Source organism: Danio rerio, chromosome 24, assembly GCF_052040795.2.
Source record: "Danio rerio strain M-AB ecotype USA chromosome 24, GRCz13ab, whole genome shotgun sequence".
Lineage (NCBI taxonomy): Eukaryota > Metazoa > Chordata > Actinopteri > Cypriniformes > Danionidae > Danio > Danio rerio.
This window is the reverse complement of record NC_141044.1, coordinates 33,919,529-33,944,011: the sequence shown is the minus strand read 5'-3', so window position 1 is coordinate 33,944,011 and position 24,483 is coordinate 33,919,529. Positions and strand designations below refer to the sequence as shown.

The following is a 24,483-nucleotide window of genomic DNA, read 5'->3' as shown; positions in this document are numbered from 1 at the left end:
ATATGCTGTGCCATTGATGTGTTGACCAGGCCTTCAAATTCTCCAGAAGTAAGTTAAACTGAGCATCTGTAGGATGTGCTGGACCACTGCAGCTTCACCTCTCAACTGACAGAACTTGAAGTATCTGCTAATATCTTGATGCCAAATCCTAAAGGACAACTTTAGGGATCTGGCAAAGTGAATTATTTGGTGAGTTGGCACTTTTTTGTCTGACATCTAACACCAAAGTCATATTGGGAATATGGTCATAATGTTTTGGCTCACTGATGTATATCTTAAGCTCTATATATCTGCCTTCAGTTGTAATGTTTTTCATTTTTGTCCACCCCAAATCATACAAAACCACCAAATGTCAACATTTCCACCAATACAAACATTTCCCAGTAATAAAAACTTAATTATAACTGTCTTTTCTGTCATGTTTTATTGACACATGCTTGCTAATTACAAATATAATTACAAAATAAAACAATGGCCCTGATCCTTTCAACTGTATTTCATTCAAAGTGATATTACAACTTCAAGACTGTCTGTATTCTTACAAATACTCACACTAATATATATTTTATGTAACATAAATCTAGACCTGCCTCTTAGTATTGAAGAGTGAGTGACTGGCATGTGGCTGGTTGAGCCGTAACTGAGCCCTGTGTCCTGAGGGAACGGTTTTCTACCAGCTGAACGTTGGTAGCATTTGAAGGAAACAACAACAACAGACTTACAGGAAGCAGGACAGGCCTTCCTCCCAAAGGGTCATGGGAAATTGCATTATGCCTGCCTCAGTACGAGGCACAGGGGTCGTGGCCCGCAGCCAGACACCAGCCACCAAACAGATGCTGCCTGTAAGAACTCTGCACTCGCACCAGAGACCGCTGCTCCCTCCGAGGGCTTCTCGTGACAGCTTATTACAGGCCAGATGGGGGTGAGAGCCGCTGTCTGTGGGCCAGGGAGTCTGGAGCAGGGACGCTTTTTCCCTCTAAGCAGTTTGCTGTACACAGTATTACACGCTTTGATGGAGAGAGAGCGCACCTGTGTAGCTGGACTGCTTTCGGCACAGAGTCTGTGACCCGTTGCTACACGCTTCACATAGAGAAAGTGGGAGCATTCCCCTCGTATATGTAAGACTAAAAACAGACACGGACTAACTCTAGAGTGTATTTTGGAGCATGTGTGCAAATAAAATTTGTCTGGATTACTTCAATATGAAATAGAAGTTGTGATAGTCTTCTCTTTGTCTGAAAATATCTCAGACATCTCAAGACAAACAGAAGGGTGAGACTTGATGTGGTCCACTGGGAATTGATTGGATGATTTCAACAGTGGAAGACCACAACAGGTGCGACTTGTGTTAGAACAGAATAAGACAATGTGGCTATAGTTTTGCACAGGCTTGCCAAAATTGAACAACATAAGATTGGCATTGGGTTGCCCCAATTCCTGTAGTGACATTTGGACTGTAGGTTTGGAATTTGGTTTAAATGGCATGAACGCATCAATTCATCCTGGGGGATATTTTCTTGGCTCACTAGTTTGGCTCCCTCAGTACAAATCAAGCATCATTTAAATAGCACAGCCTACCAATGTGTTGCTGCTGACATTGTCTACAGCTTTATTCTAACAGTAAAGATCATTTCAATGTGGTCATGCCATTGGCCTAGGAACATTCCTGCTTGTTATCAAACTATTTCATAACTGTAACAAGAGGCAATTTAACCATAACTTAATGTTAAAACAACTTTCATAGCATTAGTTATCAACACGTGTCTCTTTTTGTATTCTATGAAGCTATAGAAATAAAAAATGCAAAACAGGAGATACATTGGGACCATTGCTTTTGTTTGCATTCCTCAAAATGATCTATACCAATCTTGACTTCCAGCAGGGTAAGGCGGTATGTCACAAAGCTCAAATCATCTCAAACTAGTTTCTATAATTTGACATTTCAGTCACTACAGTCAAATAGTCTGCATTTACCTGATCTCAATCTATATGATCACTTTTGAGATGTGGTTAAATTGGAAATTTTTCTCGTTAAGGCCCTGGTATACATTAAATGAAGTTCTTTGATGGCAAAACGAAGTATACGCTGCTCGCATAAAACCCTAAACACATATATGGTGGCTGAGAAAGAAGAGCGGTTTTGTAAACATCTGGCAAACAGCCTTTGCACATGATGAGAACTCTGCCACTGTAATGCAACAAATCTTTACATTGTTTACTATTTGCTGTGGACAGACACTGAATGTCACCGCTGGTGTGTACACACTCATAGAAAAGATGTGAAAGAATGTGTTGGTCTGTGACACCCTTCAAGTCATTAAAATCTGTCCATGAGCAATCCTACAATTGCGGACTTTGTGGATTGAGAAATGATTTGGAGGGAAGAAGACAGAGTTCCAGGACACACCCACTGACTATGTAAACACAACAAAGCAATGGTAATTAATTGCTAAAACACTCAAAAATCAAAATAAACCATTTCAGACAGATTTTGCTCGAAATGATGTCCTTTCAGTTCATTGTTAGATTTCAAATTTAAGGCAACTTAATGATGCTGTAATATAAAATTGCTCCTCCAAATTAAAAACCGTCATGATTTTCTCAACCTCTGCTTGTCCCAGATTTGGACTGCAAATCTCAAGAGGCAATAATACGAAACAACTTTGATGACAGACTTTAGCTAAGGGATTTCTGAATGACCAAAACAACATTGCAGATGTTGTCCAATGTGATAGGTCCACTGTCATGTCATGTCATTTTTATCCACTTATCCGGGCCAGGTCACGGTGGCAGCAGTCAGGCGTTCCCAGGCCAGCCGAGAGACGTCCCTCCAGCGTGTCCTTGCTCTTCCCCGAGGCATCCTTCCGGTGAGACATGCCTGGACAACCTCACTAGGTCAGTGTTCTGGAGGCATCCGAAACAGATACACGAGCTACCTCAGCTGACTTCTCTCGATGTGGAGGAGGCTCTACTCCGAGCTCCTCCCAGGTGACAGAGCTCCTCACCGTCTATAAGGGTGCACTCTGCCATCCTATGAAGGAAATTCATTTCAGCCACTTGTATTCAAGATCTTGTCCTTGTCCTTCCTGATCAGTAGGAAAGTAGATTGACTGGTAAATCGAGAGCTTTGCCTTTCGACTTAGCTCCTTCTTTCCCACAACTGACCGGAACATCAACTGCATTACTACTACCGCTGCACCAATCCGCCTGTTAATCTCACATTCCATGTTTCCCTCGTTTGTGAACAAAACCCCAAGATACTTGAACTCCTCCACCTGGGGTAAGGACTTTCCTCCAACCTGGAGATGCCAAACCACCATCATGCCCATTGTTGTTATTATTTCATCTGTTAAAATTAGATAACATGATATTTTTGATGCACATACTGGAACTAATTCAGTAAATGTCTTTCCATTGTCATGTATGTGCATTTTCTCTTATCAGATAAAAAGCTCATCCTACTTAGTCGCGCACATACGTTTATTTATGCTCATTTTCAATATTTACACCCATACTGGCATTTCCATTAAGCATTTATATGCGCACATCCAAAATCCACATAAAAATAGGTCAATATAAACATAGCCAGTGACTAGTTTTCCTCGACCCTTCAAAATATCTTCCTTCTTGTTCACTGTCGTTCTTGCCACACAAGTTTGGAACCACTTGAGAGTGATTGAATTTTCCGTTTTTGTGTAAACTATCCCTACAATGTCATCCAAAATTTCTTAGGAATGTTTCCAGCACCTTGTTGAATCCACGCCATGAAGACTAAAGCCAGTTCTGCAATGTATCCTTCTATTGCTTTACTAATGAATTTCACTTAGTAGCACACATGCTCCTTGCAAAAAAGGTAGATGTCAAGCTCTAGTAGAGGTGCTTTCCACAAGCCTGCAAGCGCAGCGGACCAACCGCAGTAGTCGTGAGTGTTTTAAAAAGGCGGCATGCCTCGCAGACGGAGGGGGCGAGAAGAGCTTTCAGAAGCACTGAAGAGCATTCAGAGATGAAAATCGACTTGTGAGCTGCAATAAGGGCTGAGTGAATTGCACGGTGACTCTGGCAGCACTGATTTGGCAGGTGGCCGCGTGGCTAAGGGTATGGGGGGGAGGCCTTGTATGAAATTAAAGTAGGCGGAATGCTGGATTCTTTATATATTTTCTGTGCCGTCACTGCAGGGCAGGTTAAGCAGGGAACGGGAGCGCCTTTGCAGCTTGGAGGAGAGAAAGAGAGATGGAAAGCGGTCTGAAGCCCCTCAGGCTAGGAGGAGAGGGGGCAAAGGGGCAGAGGAAAGGAATGCAGGAATAATAGCCGCTTTACACCTGAAATTTTAATTTTGCAGCACAAGGTCACGGAAGGTGGGTACTCTCGTTAAGGGCTGCGGGGTCTCGCAGGAGGCATGATGGAAGTCGGGTGTCATTCGGCCCCGTTTGGTAGGCTCAAAATAGCTCTGGGAATGAGAGCCGGTTTTAATTTGTGAAGCTGGGGAACTGTGTTGCAGGCAGAAGGTGAAAAAAAGATGAGATCCCGAAGGATGCTGAGTCAAAGCTGAGTGAGAACTCTGTGACCCCCGAGGTCTTTTACTCACACATCGTTTCCTGTGATCACAAAGCTCTGAGAATTAATTCTGTACACCGATTTTTAATTACTGCCTAAATATGAATAAAGCAATTATGATTAAACAAAACACATGCATTATAATATTATTTTAAGTGCATGTGTTTTAATAATAATACTACTACTAATAAAAAAAATAATAATAATAATAATTATAATAATTATACTGTCACAACTACTGCTACTACTACTAACAATATATATATATATATATATATATATATATATATATATATATATATATATATATATATATATATATATATATATATATATATATATATATATATATATATAGAGAGAGAGAGAGAGAGAGAGAGAGAGAGAGAGAGAAATATATATATATATATATATATATATATATATATATATATATATATATATATATATATATATATATATATATATATAGTTTATACATATGTAGTCGATATATATATATATATATATATATATATATATATATATATATATATATATATATATATATATATATATATATATATATATATATATAGTTTATACACACACACTCGTCGTCCACTTTATTAGGTACACCTGTCACTGCTTATTAACGCAAATTTCTCATCAGCCATACATATCACAGCAACTCAATGCATTTAGACATGGTCAGGACGATCTACTGCAGTTCAAACCAAGCATCAGAATGGGGAAGAAAGATGATCTAAGAGACTTTAAACATGGCATGATTGTTGGTGCCAGACGGGCCAGTCTGAGTATTTCAGAAACTGCTGATCTACTGCAATTTTCACACACAACCATCTCAAGGGTTTACAGAGAATGGTCCGAAAAAGAGACAATACCTAGTGGGTGGCAGTTCTGTGGGCGCAAATGCCTTGTTGATGCCAGGGGTCAGAGGAGAATGGCCAGATTGGTTCGAGCTGATAAAAAGGCAACAGTAACTCAAATAACCAATCAACTAGTAGGTATACAGAAGAGCACAGACAGTATAATGAAACAAACTAACATACCGTATAAAGAAACTTAGATGTAACATATGCACTGCTGAGCAACAGAGACAGTGAAACTGCCTTTGTTAACATATGAGGCTACACACCGGTGAGCGGGAGACAGAGTTAAAGCCATTCTTCCAGATCAACAGTTACCTTTCCTTATTATACTGTTAGCTAAGCATTTTCAAACATGAGTGAAAAACAGCCCCAAAACCAGCTGGACATAAAAGCAAAGTTGAGGAGGTAAAGCGGAGGAGAAGTACATTAACATACTCTCTTAATGACTCAATAGTAAACAATATTACAATAAGTAATATATTGCATTGAAATACAATCAATCAATGTCTCTGTTGATTTCATCACTACAACGTTAAAGTCTACTGTCAAATGACACCAAACATGACAAAGTTATATGAAGGAAGATCACAAGCAGATTAATTGTGTATAGGAAAAAGCACACGGTTACTGTAAGCCAATGGCAGAGATGTCTATTGGAGCTGTGATGAACTCTGCCATGCCAGGAGGACCAGTCCCAGGCTTGGAATGTCTCAGTAGTTCTTCATTAGCATAGAAGGAATAGCATATAATATTTTTACAGCTTACAATCTCTGAAGGCACAACACATCTACCTTTGAAGCAGATGGGCTACAGCAGCAGAAGACCACACCGGGTGCCACTCCTGTCAGCTAAGAATTGGAAACGGAGGCTACAATTTGCACAGGCTCACCTAAATTGGACAATGGAAGATTGGAAAAATGTTGTCTGATGACTTCTGCTGGCACATTTAAAATTTTTATCATAATGTGTTTTTAATCTGATGTGATATACATCATGTTTTAAGATTATAATGTAAAAAAAAAAACCCTAAAACATGAGATGAAAAAGGAGACATGAATAACAACAAGATTAACAACAACAAGAAATAAATAAATAAATAAATAAACGATGATATTGTGGCTATGAATGAACCCTTTATTCATATTATATATGAATTTGTTCATACATCCATTAATTCTATAGAAAAAACTTCAAAAGTATATTTAAAACCAAATCTAGCACACAGTATACAGTATGCTGCAGTATTTCAAACACAGCAAATGACTTCATTTAATGCTCACGACGATATTCGAGAACATTTAGTATGTTAAACTATTTCATGAATAAAACATTTTTTTTTCCAGAAACGCTGCTTAGTGAATTCTCCTCCTAATGTTTAAAGCATTAATCAACAGTAAACTGGAATTACAAGCATTAATGTTTAACATATGTAAACAAAAACATCTCTAATCTGCTGCGAGTTAAATGTTATTCAGCTCTGAGGAAATAGGGAGCGTTTCGCTGCAAAACCAACTGAAATGAGAGCAATCGAGAGACAATATTAACATCCCATTAAAATCAAATCGTATCTCTTTTCATGCAGGCGAAACAATGCCGAATTAATGTTATTTTCCATCTACTTTTTCCACAGGCAAGGAGAGTAGACGAGGTGCCAAACAGAGTGATTAAATGATATTGCGTCTCTTTAGTTCTCTTGGCAGATACCTGCCCTCGGGCTTTGATTAGCTCTTTGTCTTACAGGGGGAAAATCTACAGCAAGCCGAATGGATATGACTGTGAATTTACAGCCCCGTCTGAGGGAAATTTCTCTGTCTTTGTTTGGATGGAAAAGCTGGTTTATTTCCTGCGGTTTAGCACACAGTCAGGTGAACAGAATGAAGAGGCGTGCATTTATTCAGGCCTGATACGAGGGAAGAGTAACTGTAAATACGCGGGGTCACGTTCATCACCTCTCGGTTTAATTCATGTGGCAGACCTTCACAGCAAGATTGTGACTCTGAAGAGGACATTTCAAGCTGGTGAAACTCACACAAAGGGAAAAAAACACAGTGTGAGTATGTTCAAGGAAAAATTTGCAACTATGATGTGTGTCATGGAAGATTCAGTTAGGGTTTAAAGTGGTTCTGGGGTGCTAATTTTATTTGTTATCTTCAAATTATTTGAATGTTACCCCAAACCATGATTTTTCCTTCAACAAACTTGACTGATTTCTATTATAATGTTGGGTCCATGCGGGTTCCATTAGGTCCTCGGCAGTATTTGTGATGATTGGGATGCAGTTCAACAGATGATTCATCAAAAAATCGAACGTCTGCCACTTTTCCAAATGATTTAACTTTAAATCAAGTAATTATTTGTTGCTGTTTCAACTGGGATCAGCGACAACACTTTTGTCAGGTAGTCTTTACATATTTATATCCTTTATATATCCATTCCTCCAGACAGAATTGGTGTAACAGAGACAGATTTGTTGGCTGTCTTGCTCGCACAAGCTTGTTCAACTGTGCCCACAAATTTTCTGTAGGATTGAGTTCAGGGCTTTGTGATGGCCACTCCAAAACATTCACTTTGTTGTCCTTAAAGAACATTTTAACTAATTTGTCAGTATGATTAGAGTCATGGTCTGTTTAGAAGACCCCTTTATGGCCAAGATTTAATTTCCTGGTTGATGTCTTCAGATGTTGCTTCAGTATTTCTACATAATGTTTTCTCTTCTTGATGCCATCTATGCTGTGAAGTGGACCAGTCCCTCCTGCAGCAAAACAGCCCCACAACATGATGCTGCAGCCCCCATACTTCACAGTTGTAATCGTGTTCCTAGTCTTGTAAGCTTTCCCTTTCGTCCTCCAAATGTAACACTGGTCATTATGGCCAAACAGTTCAAATTTAGTTCCATCAGACCACAGGACATGTCTCCAAAAATTAAGTCTTTTTCCCAGTGTAATTAAGCAAATTGTATTCTGGCTATTTTTGTTGATTCTGGCTTGTTGATTTTCCCATGTTGTCACAAAAGGAAGCAGTGTGTTTTCCTTAAATACTATTCCACAGTCGTGCCTCCAATTGACTCAAATGTTGTCAATTAGCCAATAAGAAACTTCTAAAATCTTGACACCATCATCTGAGTTTTTTCAGAGGCATAATAATCTTATTGTATGTAAACTTGACTTTCAAGAAAAGTTATAACAATTTTTCAAGAAATATCTCTCTTGTTATTCTGCTATTAAGCATAACAGAAACAAATTTGATAATCTTAACTTACCTAAAAGGGAAAAAAATTGTCACATTAACATCTGACTTGTTTTAAAAATGGTTATGTGCCTTTTTTTTTTTTTTTTTTTACAGTGTATGTAAAATTCTGGTTTCAACTGTATAAATAGACACAGACACAGACACACACACACACACACACACACACACACACACACACACACACACACACACACACCAATTGTAGTACCAATTAATCATTGTGTCAATGCCACAGACTACCGGACTATTGTTGCTGACCATGTCCATCCCTTTATGACCACAGTGTACCCATCTTCTGATGGCTACTTTCAGCAGAGTAACGCGCCATGTTATAAAGCACAAATCATCTCAGACTGGTTTCTTGAACATTACAATAAGTTCACTGTTCTCAGATGGCCTCCACAGTCACCAGGTCTCAATATAATAGAGCACCTTTGGGATGTGGTGGAATGGAAGATTTGCATCATGAATGTGCAGCTGACAAATCTGCAGCAACTGTGTGATGCTATCATGTCAATATTGACCAAAATTTCTGAGGAATATTTCCAGTACCTTGTTGAATCTATGCCACGAAGGATTAAGGCAGTTGTGAAGGCAAAAGGGGGTCCAACCCAGTAATAGTAAGGTGTACCTAATAAAGTGGCCGGTTATGTTGCCATATTACAATTACAGACCTTCTTCAGGAAATAGAGTAAAAAAAAAAAGAGATGATGTCCTGATATACAAACAAAGCTTAGAAAATAATGGAATAAAGTTCTCTCTAAGGTGTGGAGATGTAATGTTTTTTCTATCAAGTGCGTCAGTTGACAGGATGTTATTCCACTTTCACAGTTGCTGAGGGTGTAATCATAAGCAAAACTATAAACAAGACGCTGTTTTTTTTGTTTTTGTTTTTCATAACAGGCACCATACCCTGGTGTGAAACCCAAAAAATGACGACTACAACAACAACAACAAAATCCCACCCTTATCTCAATGGGCCAACAACACAAATGCTGCATTTGATTTGAATAATGGAGTTATGAATTTATAATGAAAACTGCTTCTGAACCGCAAAAGGGATTATTTGTGGATTATTAAATTTGGCTAATTCTTCAGTTGGATGTGATGTGATGGAAAAGTGTTATTAAAATGCTTTGACGGAATCGATGTTACGGTAAAGTGGAGAGGCAGTGATGCAGGTTTCAGAGAGCTGACAGCGTCTCATCAGCCGTTCAGAAGAGCTGAAATGCGCTGTGATTCGGAACGGTACACATAAGGACGTAAGTGTGTGATCGCGCATGAATCTGTACCTTATTAAAGAGGCGAAATTTAAATATGCTTCACTGCAAAATCGATGGAGGCAAACTTTACAAAACTATACACGGACATGTGCAGTTTTTGTGCTGTACACTAAATTCAATTCAATTCATCTTTATTTCTATAGCGCTTTTACAATGTAGATTGTGTCAAAGCAGCTTAACATATATGTTTTAGTAAACTGTGACAGTGTCAGTTCAGTTTTTAGAATTTAAGTTCAGTTTAGTTTAGTTCAGTGCAGATTAATTTTCACTGCTGAAAGTCCAAATACTGAAGAGCAAATCCATAAATGCGCAACTTCAAATTCCAAACTAAGCAAGCCAGTGGCGACAGTGGCGAGTGAAGAAAACTATATATATATATATAAATATATATATATATATATATAAATATATATATATATATATATATATATATATATATATATATATATATATATATATATATATATTAACAGTATTTTAAAAGTTACAAAAAAGTTTAAAAAGTTATTTCAACCCAAATTTGTGCAAATATGAACAAAATCTAACATTTTTATTAACTTATGGACCACATTTAATCCTACTTTAAATTAGTCGGCCCTCAAAAAATGACATCTGCTGTATGTACAAATGAAATAATTTAAATTAAATAATTGAAACGAGCTGAAACAACACAATGTTAATTTTTTGGGGGGGTGAATTTAATTGTTTTATGTTCTGTCCACTTACATTTGTAAAAACTAACAAGTTAACCCAATTCCTTTATGAGGAAAAAATCAATTGTGTGGAACCCAGCATTTTTCAAAGTGTGTATTTTATTCAAATTTGAGTTGAAATAGCCAAGCAATTTCAATTTCTTAGAGTGTAGGTTTGAACCAGCCACCACTTTACTTTTTTGTCTCTTTATTGCTTTTTCAATTTCAGTTTAGCTTTCATTAGTTTTTTGTGCTTGTTTTTAACATTTAAGCTTTGTAATATACACAGTTATATATTACAAAAAAAAAAAAAATCTGTTTAAAGGAGAGATGTTTTCAACACATTTATAAACATAATAGTTTTAATAACTCATTTCTAATAACTGACTTGATTTTTGCCATGATGATAGTAAATAATATTAGACTTGATATTTTTCAAGACACTTCTATACAGCTTAAAGTGACATTTAAAGGCTTAACTAGGTTAATTAGGTTAAATAGGCAGGTTAGGGTAATTAGGCAAGTTATTGTATAATGATGATTTGTTCTGTAGACTATCGAAAAAAATATACAGCTTAAAGGGGCCAATAATTTTGACCTTAAAATGGTTTAAAAAAATAAAAACAGCTTTTATTCTAGTCAAAAAATAAAACAAATAAGACTTTCTCTATAAGAAAAAATATTATCAGACATACTGTGAAAATTTCCTTGCTCTGTAAAACAACATTTAGGAAATATTTTTAAAAAAGAGAGAGAAAAAAAATCGAAGGGGGCTAATAATTTTGACTTTAACTTTGTGTATATATATATACATACATACATATTAGCAATTTAAACTAAACAACAAAAATCTTTAGAAATGCTTCTTAAACTATTTTCTTATGAGTGTTGCTTCTCAAATAAATAACTTTTTAGTTATTATTTTTTTAAAAAGTTACAAAAATACATATTAAAAATCTTGGATCTAGTGTAAATTCATCCAGTTCAAAGTTATACAACTCTCTCATTATTCCAAATCTACATTAAATAAAATATTTTCCTGCACAGGGGACACTGGAGCATTTATTTATGTATTTATTTATTATCTAGTTCCTAAGTAAGTAGCTAGGTAGTTTTCACTTTTTTACACCAGTATACTGCAAATGATGTTTTCTGTTTGTTCAATTTAAAATGTGCTGAAACATTACATATCTTAATTTTTTTTTCAACTAAATTGTTTTATGTTCCATAATTACAGTACACCACATTATAAATGAGACCCAAGTAAGTTGTTGTTTTGTGTGTCTGTGTGTGTGTGTGTGTGTGTGTGTGTGTGTGTGTGTGTGTGTGTGTGTGTGTGTGTGTGTGTGTGTGTGTGTGTGGATGTGTATGTAAGTGCCATCTGAAATTTTCTTCTAAAACTAGCAGTTGTCACAGCCTCATGTGGGAAATTCAGTAATTTTACTTTTATAGCTAAGAAAATGTTCTTTTCTTTACCTTGAACATGAAATAACTGAACATAAACATAGGAGGCTGAAAAGAAAATGTTTCTATTGGAGTTAAACTTTAGAAGACATTTTAGAAGAGGTTTTTGCTTATGAACTCTTCATATGTGCACTCAAAAATGAATTTTGCTACGTTTCAGCTACTTGTTTAAAATCAGTTGAAAAACACAATTCTTAAGGTTTTTTTTGGACCAACTTAATTGCTTTATGTTCAATCCACTGTAATTTGTAAAACGATTAAGAGAATCAATGTGCTGGGACAACATAAAGGATTGGTATGGAACCCAGCATTTTTACAGTGTATAGTGTATGCAATATTTACAGTATATAGTGAATATGTGGACAGCTCAATAAGTTTTAGAAGAGAGCATGTGTGTTCTGTCAGATCCACAACACACGTCTACCAGATCCGGAAAATAGAACAAAAACAGCACCAAACTGTGTGTGCTACATCTTTCCCAGCAGGCCTCATGCTCACGGTTTCCTCGCATGCCTTTTCTCCCTGCTGAGTTACAGCAGATTTTAAATACCTCAGGGTACCAAACATCATCTGCCATCATAATCAACAATTAGAGACGGACCAAAAAAATAACACAAACAATTTATACAATGACATAACCATGTTGCTGGTCGTGTATAATGCTAATAGCATTATTTTTAGACATGACACATCTGATTGCTAACACCACTGTTAATGTAGTTCCCTGAGTTGCATGCACTGCATTTTCTGACAAACACATGTTATTTTTGGTGCTTTTTTGCAAATTACCGTTCAATATCTGTTCTATACCGTTCTATATACTATAGCTGTGTTTAAATGTAAAAGGTCTGCAAAAATCAGTGTTACCTCATGCACAAACCTACAATTCAAGTTAGAATTATTTGTATTTTTCCTTAATTTCTGTTTGACAGAAAGAAGATTTTTTCAACACATTTCTAAACATCATAGTTTTAATAACTCATTTCTAATAACTGATTTATTTTATTTTGCCGGGATGATAGTACATAATATTATACTAGATATTTTTCAAGATGCTAGTATTCAGCTTAAAGTGACATATAAAAACTAGAGTAATTAGGCAAGTTAGGGTAGTAAGCACGCCCGGATTGGCTAATCGGGGGCACCGGGAAAATTTGGTCCGTTTTTTGGCCGTGAGGGCCGGTGTCCATAGCTGCTTGCACTCTCAGCAGTCGCAATGAATAATACACCTGCTCAATGACAATCAGATGATTCAGTACATTAATAAATCTGACATAACTTGATCAGAAATCTAAAAAGGGGAGAAAAAGATTAAGCCATCAATAGAAAGTAATACCGTGTCTTGCAGGTCACAGTCCAATACTTTTTTTTTCCACTGTATTTATTGACCCGTGTTCAAATCTCACCTGAAAAAATAGTATTATTATTATTTTTTTCATTTTTATTGTTAAGAGATATAATACTGTTAGGGCTTTTAAAACATTTAAATTTCTAAAGGAGCTGTTTTCTTGAAAAAGACGTGATAGTGTCACTAGAAACTGAATTGGAAATGACCTTATTTTAATATAGACAGTCATAAACTGAGGTCTGGCTTGAAACTCCAGGGCTGAAAATGAGTCTCACTGCGGCCCTGGTAATAAGGCAAATCATTGTATAATGATGGTTTGTTTTGAAGACAATCAAAAAATTAAACGCTTAAGAGTGATAATAATATTGAACATTGATTAAAATGGTTAAAAAAAACCTGCATTTATTTTAGCCAAAAAAAAACTTTCGCTCGAAGATAAATATTATAGTCTTGCATACTCTCACTAGATCCAGTAGCCTTTAACCATGCCGAAGCTTGCATGTCTCCCCTTCCCTCTCCCCCCACGGCCTGCACTCACACTGCATTTTGACTTCCGAACCTGAGCACTATTATGTCATTGATGATGCGATTGTTAGGTTTAACAGGAAAAGAAGCACTCTTGCTCAGCACAGTGGCCATTGCTTTAGTGATATCGTTTTAGTCTTTTGATATGCAGTGACATGCAGTCAAATATTTTGCAGAGCAGATACACAACTTTTGACGCTCATAAATGATCATAGAAGTCATCATGATGCACATATTAGGAGGTTTGCTGAAGGTGCAGCTGACGTGCAGTGAGGTGTTCGTTTCTTTAATAAGCTACGACAGTTTGTGTTCATTGAAAAGTAAGAATGATTAATAAACAGAAAGACGAAACCCTGCGCCCCTTAAAAATAAAAGTATGTTTTTAAATCCTATAAATAATCATTTAAAAAATAAATAAATAATATTTTTAATATAAATATTTGTAATTAGCCGGATAATTTAAGGTTTATTTTTTGTTTTATCAGTTTAAATGTTTAGCCGTTCAATAGTGACTGAGAGAGCCCTGAGCTTATGAGATCCTCGAGCCTGGGGCTCCCTCCTGTTTGCTAGGTGAGAACGGAGTTTAAGCTCAGGTAGATCTCGAGAACTCCTCTTATGTAGTAGCTAATGTACCGATAGTGATTGCTCTTAAAAGATAACTACTTACTAGGAGCATGTCTATGGGGCCGATCTGGATTAGTTAATTAACTTAAGTCGCATGTTGTTGGGCGGTGGGAGGGAACCTGGGGGAAACCCACATGAGCACAGGGAGAACGTGTAAACTACACACAGAATGTTGGCTGGCTTGGTAAGGACTAGAACTAGTGACGTTCTTGCTCTAAGGCAACAGTGCTAACCACTGGGCCACTTTGCCACCCATTTTAGGGAAGGAGGAGGAGTATGGGGTGGAAGGGGGGATTCTTCAAAACAAAAATGGCTTTTAAATGGAACTTAGGGTATTTATAGTGGCTTAGGAATCGTCTGATTGGTGAATCCTAAATTAAATAATGTTGGGCCGGCTGCATGCAATCATAAGCTCGTGATCTTCTCAAAATTAGTTTATAAATAAGCTTCCCTTATACTTTGTACCTCAATGTCAGGACAGGAGACACACACTGCCGCTAGATGGCGCCACAAATTCGGTTAGTTCTCTTGTGTCCACAGAATAGAACTTTGCCTGTAATTTAGACGACTCTTTATTCCAAAATGACTCTCACTACTACAAGCACTCACACAACAAGGGTACCACACCAATGCCCCACCAAACCGCACTCTGGCACACCTCTTCCAACCGGGCCAGGGGTGGCCAACTGAACCACACCTGGGCCTGATTCGGAGCACTCACACTTGTCAAACGAACTGGGAAAACACGCCTGGGCACAGTCTTTAAACATCATTTGAGAAATAATTGTAATAATGTAGGTAAGTAACAGAATGTTAAGCATAATATTAATTAGAGCTGAGTGATAAAACAGCATTTCTCAATAACAACAACATCAACAACAAAAACCACTTAAACACATAATAATGGAAACTGGACTTGAAGTTTGATTGCATGAACAAAGCTCAAGTGTACCCAGTCACTGAATTATAAGCAGCCAATCAGATGGGTTGATAAAGGAAGGACAGGATGGTTAGATTGCATCATTATACTGTGACATTAGAAAGCACCTTCTGTGTGTATAACAGCAGGGTTTCAGTTTAGCGATGTTACGTTTCGGATGTTTTTCTGTGTCTGTGTTGTGTTCATGTAGTTATATCATGTGATATCCCATGTGTTTGTTCCATGTACTTCTTTTTATGTCATGTGTTTCCTTTGTTCTGTTTTCCTTCCGTTTGTCAATGTTCATTAGTTCCACCTGTTGTCTCACCCTTGTTTGTAATCTGTTCAATCCTGTCCTCTTTATTTATACCTCTTGATAAGGTCTTTTTTTCTGTATTTTACTGTCACCATCTTCTTGTCCTTCCTGTATGTTGATGTTTCAGAGCCTGTAGTGATTGCTTTTGTAAATAAATACACGTTTTTTGATAATTTCTGTGATCCGTGTGTGTGTTGAGTGAGCCATCGTGACATGCGCATGAAGCACACCCATGAGGCTCAAGGTGTTTTAGTGTGTTTGTTTCGCAAAACACTAACAAATGAACTTAATCTCTGAGGACGCTATGCGAGTTGTTAATTAAGAATTGCACTGTTTTAAGTGATAAAAACTGAGAAATAATCATACAAAAGTTTAAATGGTCTGATAAATAGCAGCGGCTGAAAAGTAAAATGTTATAAGTTTTCTTAAAATATACTTTAGTTTAATTATTTGTGTCTAAGTGTTGTTAAATCAAATACGGTTCATGATCTTAGTTAATTAGGCATGCTTTCTGATTGCTAAAGTGCATTTATACCATTAAAATAAAATAAAGACAAGAGAAAAATATAAACTACATTGCTACTAAAAAGGCTGGATAATTAAAAAATTCTGGATCATCAAAAAAAAAAAAAGGCTGATAATTGCAACATCTATATAATGGTGTTTTTCACTGTTAATACTTGGTTTATGTATTGCTTTAAACAGATCAATTAAAAATATATAATTTTATTTAAAATAATTTTACTGTGTGTCTTTAAAATGTTTATTGAACACTTCAGTAATACAGAGTAATGAATTATATAAAAAAATACTAGATTGTGATGGATTTTTATTTATTTTTTTTCTATATCATCCAGCTTATGTTCATAACAGGCTCTTCCTTTGGCCATCAAACACTGAAATTGTATCTGAGGTGTGTAAAATCCACTTGGCTTAAACTTCTAAATGACAAATTCTCTGGTTCGAACTGATACAGTAAAACTTATACCATTGATACTGTTTACATAACTGTGTTTATGGGCCCTATCATACACCTGCTGCTATAAGGCACAAGACGTGTATGGTGCGATTTGTTGCTATTTTCAGCCCTGTGCAACTATATGTTTTACATTTTGTGCCACATTGTTTAAATAGTAAATCCGTTTGCGCCACTTTGTGGACTCGTGGGTGTGCTGGTCTATAAAGGAGGTGTGCTAAGGCGCATTGTTGGTGCGTTGCTATTTTGAGGAACTGAAATAGACCACGCCATTGATTGTCTTTTGGATGAGACGTTAAACCGAGGTCCCAACTCTCTGTGTTCAATAAAACTCTTAGGATGTCCTTCAAATAAGAGTAGGAGTTTGACCCCGGCATCCTGGCCAAATTTGCCCATTGTTCTCTGTGCACCTCCAAACCATCACCATATCATAATTGGCTTCATCACTCTGACTGCTCTCTACCAATCAGCTGGTGTGTGGTGTGCGATCTGGTGCAATATGGCTGCCATTGCGTCATCCAAGTGGATGCTGCACTCTGGTGGTGGATGAGGTGTTCCCCCTATTGTGTAAAGCACTTTGAGTGTCTAGAAAAGCAGTATATAAATCTAAGGAATTATTATTATTATTATTATTATTATTATCATTATTATTAACTAAAAGCTGGTCTAAAGTCCAGTGCACAGAGCATTAGTTATATGCCTATGCAGTCCAAAATGCTTACATATTGCTTAATACACACAGGATGTAGAGTAATACACACATATCTTTACATATGAAAAAAAATTAAGGATTAAACTGTTACAAAAAGTATTATATTCAACATAAATAAAAAAAACAATGCCTCCAAGCTTTCTTTATCTCGGAGGGCTTTTTTCAATTTATTCATGACAATTTGCATTTGTATAATGCTATTATTATTAGTAGTAGTATTATTCATTATGTGCATTATATTTGTTTTTATAAAAACAAGTTTAGATTTGTCCACCTATCGGGTTTTGGAGATATCTGCATCACCATTTGGGACATAAGAATAGGACATGTGTTTGGTTATAACACTCATTTAAGCTGTGCCCAAATCGCATACTTATGCACTATTCTACGCCATTTTGTAGTATAAATAGTGTAAGTAGTGCGTTCACATTGAAAACTCTAAAAATAATAAGTGCAGTTTAATTACCCGGGTTATGCACTCATTAGACTGTAAAATGAAATGTGTAATGATGGACACTTCACGCACTCAACGACCGCAGGTTTGCTTACATGGCAGAATAGGCGGAGATATCACGCACACGCAAATGTTGGTCAACTTTATTTATTTTGGATGATGGAAGCAAAATTCTCCTATGAGAGTGATTATAGTGCCTCCTGATGGTGAATGCAGTTATTCTCATGGGCAGGTATTATTTAATAGTTTCGTCAGTTATTTCACTGATTTGGCAACCGTCAAACGTCATCAGGGAAATGCTTTGAATTTAGTAAAAAACACAAGTGCTCCATTTGGGACGACTCTACATACATTTACTTTGCTGTTGAGTGTGTAAGTGCATAAGTACATAGTACATAAGTGTATAGTGTACCAATTGAGACGCAGCTATAGGGTTTTGAGCACACTTCTTTATTATTGTTTATTGATTCGTTTACTGGAAATGAGAACTAAATTTAGAAATAGTTTGGAAACAAATCTTTGAGCTTAACAAACAAAAATAAATATGTAGGCTAATGGATGTCTTTACAGGAGTGTGTACAACACCATTTCCCTATCCACGAAAATAAAGGAGTAAAGAGTAAAAGTAAAGAGAAAGTTGAGTCTGAATGGAGAAGGCTCGTTCTTTGTCCTCGCGCTGCAGATGGTCTGTTTAACTGTTTTCTCCCTTTAAAGCATTCAGTTTTTCAACTTACAAAGTCCGCTATGTAAATAACAAATGCTCCATGGTGTGACACAACTCACTCTTAAAGGGAATGGGAGATGAGACTCTGATTGGTTTAATGCATGTTATGCTCAAAACACACCCATAACTCATTGAGAAAATAAGCACAAGACCATCCTTCCATCCTTAAAATGGCAAAGGTGGATTCGGACATGCCCTTAATGCTTTTGCACCATGCCCTTTAGACTTTGCGCCTAGATTTTTTAAATAGAGCCTTTTAAGACTTTAGAGTTAAAATTCAGATATGACATTGATGAAGGTTTGATTTCTCACACAGAATAAAAACTTAGAGAGATTTAGAGTGATTTATCTCTGATAAAAACACTTTCAGAGACTGTGAGAAAAGTTAATGCATATTTATGAGAACAAAAAAAGTGTTATTTAGATCTTGAATGGATGCAAAGCTATTGTAGAAGACTCCAAAACAAAATAAAAAACAACAACAACAGGATAATAACCTTAAGACTTAAAAAAAATATATCTCTGCATGGTGGCTGTGTAGAGTGGCTGCTGAATGCTGGATTTACCTGCCCACAGGCGAGCCCCATTCCCCTCTCCCCCATTCCATGAGGACATGATAGATTCAGCTCCAGGGCATCAGCGCCAGACTCCTGTGAGATGGATGCAGAAGCCTCAAATTATTTTAGGGAGGAATTCAATGCATTGTTTTCATCTTTGAGTTACAATCATGCTTGTTGATGTTCATACTGCATGCAGCCTTGTTATATGTCACGCACATATGCACTAAAAATGAATTGTTCACACTGTCTGTGTTGCTTCAGCATCTGGTTGACTAAAGAAACCATGCAAATTAGCTAACACAGCAAACACAGCGCTAAAAAAAGTGATTTGCACATCTTGCAGGCCATCTTCATCTTGAGAGTTTGGATGTATAGGATAAATCAGATTTATGAATACAGGTGAATCTTATTTGATTATGTTTATGTTTCATATTTGATTACCTTTAGGATTTTCTCGCTTACTTTATGGCTTGTTTACATCATGGTGCGGTTCCAGAAAGTACAGTATAGTACATTATTATTTCCGTTTCCACTGTCGGAAGAATGGTATCAAATCCAAACCGCACTACTTTTTTACCTTTTGTAAGGTAACCAAACATAATTATACAGTTGCTAATGGGTAGAGCTAGACTCATGCGGAACACTGATTGGTTTACAGAGTACAACAATAAATGTAAGCGAAATTTTTACATATTTCTAGCTGAGACACAACACTTTAACACCGTGTCCTAACTACAAGCGATAAACACGCAATAAAATGCATGAAATTTCTATTTTAGAAACAGTTTCTATTTCTGCAACGTCTCGGCAAAACTACACCCTACAAACTACTATGACAATTTTTATTTCAGGTACAGATTAAGTGCTTTATGCACTGTTAAATGCTACCAATGTGAGTTTGCACACCATTTTGCGTGACGTTTATTGTCATACTAAAAGAAGCAGCAGGTAGTTCATCTCAGATATTAAAAATAAAATAACTAGCTGTCGGTTTGAAACTAAATGTCAGAACTGTGAATCAGTGCAAACCAACAACATCATACTTTATAATAGGTATAATATGTATTAATTACCTTACAATCCTACCAGTTCAATGAGAGTGCAATAGCTGATATTTAAATGAATTGCTGGTAATTAAATCTATCCATTGTGACATATTGCGTATGATGCAGACAGCCAAATTGCTTGCAGCTTGAATTTTGTCGCATTGCGTGTATCAGGACCGGATGTAATGATACAATGATGGTGTGCAGCAATTAACCTTGCTCAAACTAAACTTTTCGTCTTTTTCTGACAAATACAGCAAGAGTTTTTTCCTCCATCGTTGTTTATGGGGACACTTCCTCTATTTTTTGCATCTACATTTGAAAGTAATTTAGTCGTGCAAAACATGCAACATATAAATGGCCCCTATGGCTTTTTTTTTTTTTTTTAAGAATGACATTGATTACTACTTTATGGCATATACAATGCCTATATATTGCCAGTGGAAACACAAGCCTGATTAAGGTTTCTCATATCATACTGTACTGTACTGTGCTAAGCAGTATTTCAGTTAAAACAAGTGATTAGTGTTCACATTTAGCAGATTTGGTTTGATTAAAATTAACTATGTTGTGTAAGTGAACACTGCCATCCAAACCAAACAAGGTATTGGGAAAAAAACAAAGACATTCAAACTAACGTAAAACAGGTCTGAAAAAAATGAAATAAAAATGATTTCAAATGGTTGGTTATTCACTGTGTTCAAGTGGTAAAATCCAATTGAATATTCACTCAAATACTGTGTACACTCTTAAAAATAAAGGTTGTGTATTAACGCTAATGGTTTCATAAAGAACTCTTAACATCTGAGAAAATGTTTTTTAAACAACAAATGCTTCTTTGCAGTGAAACTATTCTTTAGAAGATTAAAATGAAATCAATAAGATTAAAATACGTAGTTGTTAAAGTGTCACAACCCTCCCACCCAACCTTCATCAGGACCTGATGAAGACCATGTAGGTCGAAACGTTGTGTTATGTGATATTAAAGAACTTTTTCTTTTGTTTTTCTTTTGATCTTTTGAACCAAGTCTTTCTCATGAATTGATGTTGAAAACTCAAAGACGTCAAGTTGTATCGGCTGGTGCAGGCAGCCAATCTCCATGCTGGATATTAAAAAAGGATCTCATCACCGTGACGCAGCTTCAAGTTTTCTTTTCAAACCGGAAGAACGAATTTGCACGAAATAACGCAAAAACCACCAATTTTCACTTTTTATTAATATATACAGTGCATCCAGAAAGTATTTATAGCGCTTCACTTTTTCCACATTTTTTTATGTTACTGCCTTATTCCTAAATGGACTAAATAATTTATTTTCCCAAAATTCTACACACAATACCCCATAATAACAATGTGAAAAATTGCTTGAATGTCCTTAAGTGGCCCAGTCAGAGCCCAGACCTAAATCCTATTGAGCATCTCTAGAGAGATCTAAAAATGGCTGTACACCGTCGCTTCCCATCTAACCTAATTGAGAGGTTGAGAGGTACTGCAATGAGGAATGGGCAAAAATTCCCAAAGACAGGTGTGTCAAGCTTGTGGCATCATATTCAAAACGACTTGAGGCTGTTATTGCTGCCAAAGGAGCATCAACAAAGTATTGAGCAAAAGCTGTGAATACCGATGTACATGGGATTTTTCAGTTTTTTTTTTCTTCATTTTTTTTTTAGAAATTCACAACAATTAAAAAAAAAAAATCATTTTTCACATTGTCATTATGGGGTTTTGTGTTTAAAATTCTGAGGAAATAAATTAATTGAATCCATTTTGGAATAAGGATGTAACATTAAAAAATGGAAAAATTGAAGTGAATACTATGAATACTTTCTGGATGTACTGTATGTGTCCTAATAGTGTTTTTAGCAACTTGGGACACATATATGACAGTCAACATTTCAAAAAATTGTGTTTTGGTGTTTCGTGACTCTTTAAGAACTGTTGACTAAAAAGTTCTTTATAAAATGGTCCTTCTACAGAATGGCTTCACTACAAAGCGCTTATTTGAAACCATTATTTTTCAGATAGATTTTTTTTTCTTTTTTTATTTCAGCTAAGCTATATCAATTCATTAAACCTATAATGCAGAGCTGCATGATCTTGTATAAATTGAAACTCCCAATTCTCCAATAACTCTGAATAAACAACAGAACAAAGTATCATGTAATTGACTAGAGCACCAAGGATGTTTGAACCAAGGTCTCAATCTTTCAACCTCCACATCAAAACAACTCAAGTAGTTCTCCAGCGCACTTCAGGTTCAGCAAGGAATGTTCAATTCTACATGTACAAAGCATCACTAATCGCATATATAAAAAAAATCTTTCCACAACCTTTCCATGCAATCGACGTCTATTCACCATGCAATAGCAAAGCGAAACACAAAAGACGCACTCGCGCAAGCTAATAAAGAGTATAACTAAAAAACAAACAATTGTATTGTTTATCAGACTCGAGCAGATGCAAACAATGAGCAAAGCAAATCAGCGCTGACTGAGACATCGGCTCTAAAATAGATGAGAGCGGTGATAAGTGTTCCACACGGATGCACGAGAGACGAGCGAGTGAGCGAGCGGCACGCAGACCGAGGTGGGGTGCGCAGCCGAGCCGAGTTTGACAGGCAATTACAGATCCACGGGGGCTTTAAACCACATCACATGGGGGATTTAAACAATTACAAAAAGCTCTACAAACCTGCCACATCGACTCCATCTGTAGATTTATGATTTTCCGCAGACTGACAGCCATTAAAGGGGGGAAAGAATAATAAGCATTTTAGCCTTACAAAGTGCAGAGGACCATGAGGTGGGGTGATGCTATTTATCACTGTCAGCTGGGGGAAACCTTACAGGATTAGGGCCCGAGATTTCATGGTCAATTAGGAGCAAATACAGGTACAAAATGGACACAATGTGCCGTGATCCCAAAGCCAATTATCAATAATGTTTAATTTCACTTGGTTTCTTTTAAGCCCTTTATAGAGCGAGGAACGGGAGGAGGAGGACGGCAATGAGAGGGCAGGCTTTCTTTTCACCCTCTCGTCCTACAAAAGGGGCGACACGCACACAGTGAATTAAGTGCTATCATCTCTCATCATGGTAAGCTGCTTTCAGAGAGAGAGGCCAGCAAGACGACTGTTTGATATTGCGGGCTTAGAAGGGATAGATTTAAAATAAGCCAAAGGAAGTGAAAAAAAAACAACAACAACAAAACAGCCAAGAGCAGTTTGCGGCACGGGCGCTGAGATTTCTTTCTTTTTTTTCTAAAGCAGTGTGAGTTGGGAAATACAAGTGTCTGTCCATGGAGAAATAACATGTTTGCATTTATAATTAGGGAAAGACAAAGCTTTGATGCTGGGGTGTCTGGATGGTTGCCAGGGTGTTGCTATGAGGTCTGTGGTTCAAATGAGTCAGCGTTCAGGTCTCTGTAGATTCAATGTAAGGATGAGGAACTTTACATATTTGATTCAGAACCTGTCAGGTTTTGTTCTTTAGTTTTGCTAGTGAAATGTGAACTCTCCAGTTGACCTGTGCTGAGACTAGACTAGACTTACTTACTCCCAGGGTTTTGTTACATCTAGTTTTTTATGAGGTGGGTTGTTAGCCCAAAACTTAACCCCTAACATGAAGGACCAGGACATATGCACATACACTACAGACAATTTAGCTTACCCAATTCACCTACAGCATATGTCTTTGGACTGCGGGGGAAACCAGAGCACACGGAGAAAACCCTTACGAACATGGGGAGAACATGCAAACTCTACACAGAAATGCTAACAGACCCAGCCTTGGCTGCAACCAGCAACTTTTTTGCTGTGAGGCGACAGTGCTACCCACTGCTAAAACTAATGCCTATATGAGTCCTCAGCCAGTTTGTTTTTATAAAATGTCCTTGCAATCAAACAACGACCACCAGGAACAACCTAACAACAACCAAGCAACCACCTAGAACACCTTAGCAACCACTCAGAGTAACCCAGTAACAATCTAGTGTCCTCTGGCAACCATCTAGTAAATTTTTCTGCACACCTTGTAACCACCTACTGTAGCAACAGTCTAAAGTACCCTGGCTACTGTCTAGAAACCACCTAGTACACCCAGAAGCAAACATCTAGATTTACTAATTTAAAAATACTCTAGTTACTATCCAAAACGTCCAAGCAAAC

At 36.8% G+C, this 24,483-nt stretch overlaps 1 protein-coding gene across 2 annotated transcripts in view; it reads right to left on the bottom strand.

Moving 5' to 3' along the window:
* Positions 1-24,483, bottom strand: part of dpyda (dihydropyrimidine dehydrogenase a) — a 386,498-nt gene that overhangs the window by 117,104 nt on the left and 244,911 nt on the right. For both annotated transcript variants that reach the window (XM_087309815.1, XM_087309816.1), the window contains exon 16: positions 19,279-19,362. In XM_087309815.1, the coding sequence (XP_087165941.1) occupies positions 19,279-19,362 (84 nt within the window). The remainder of the gene's footprint in view (positions 1-19,278; positions 19,363-24,483) is intronic.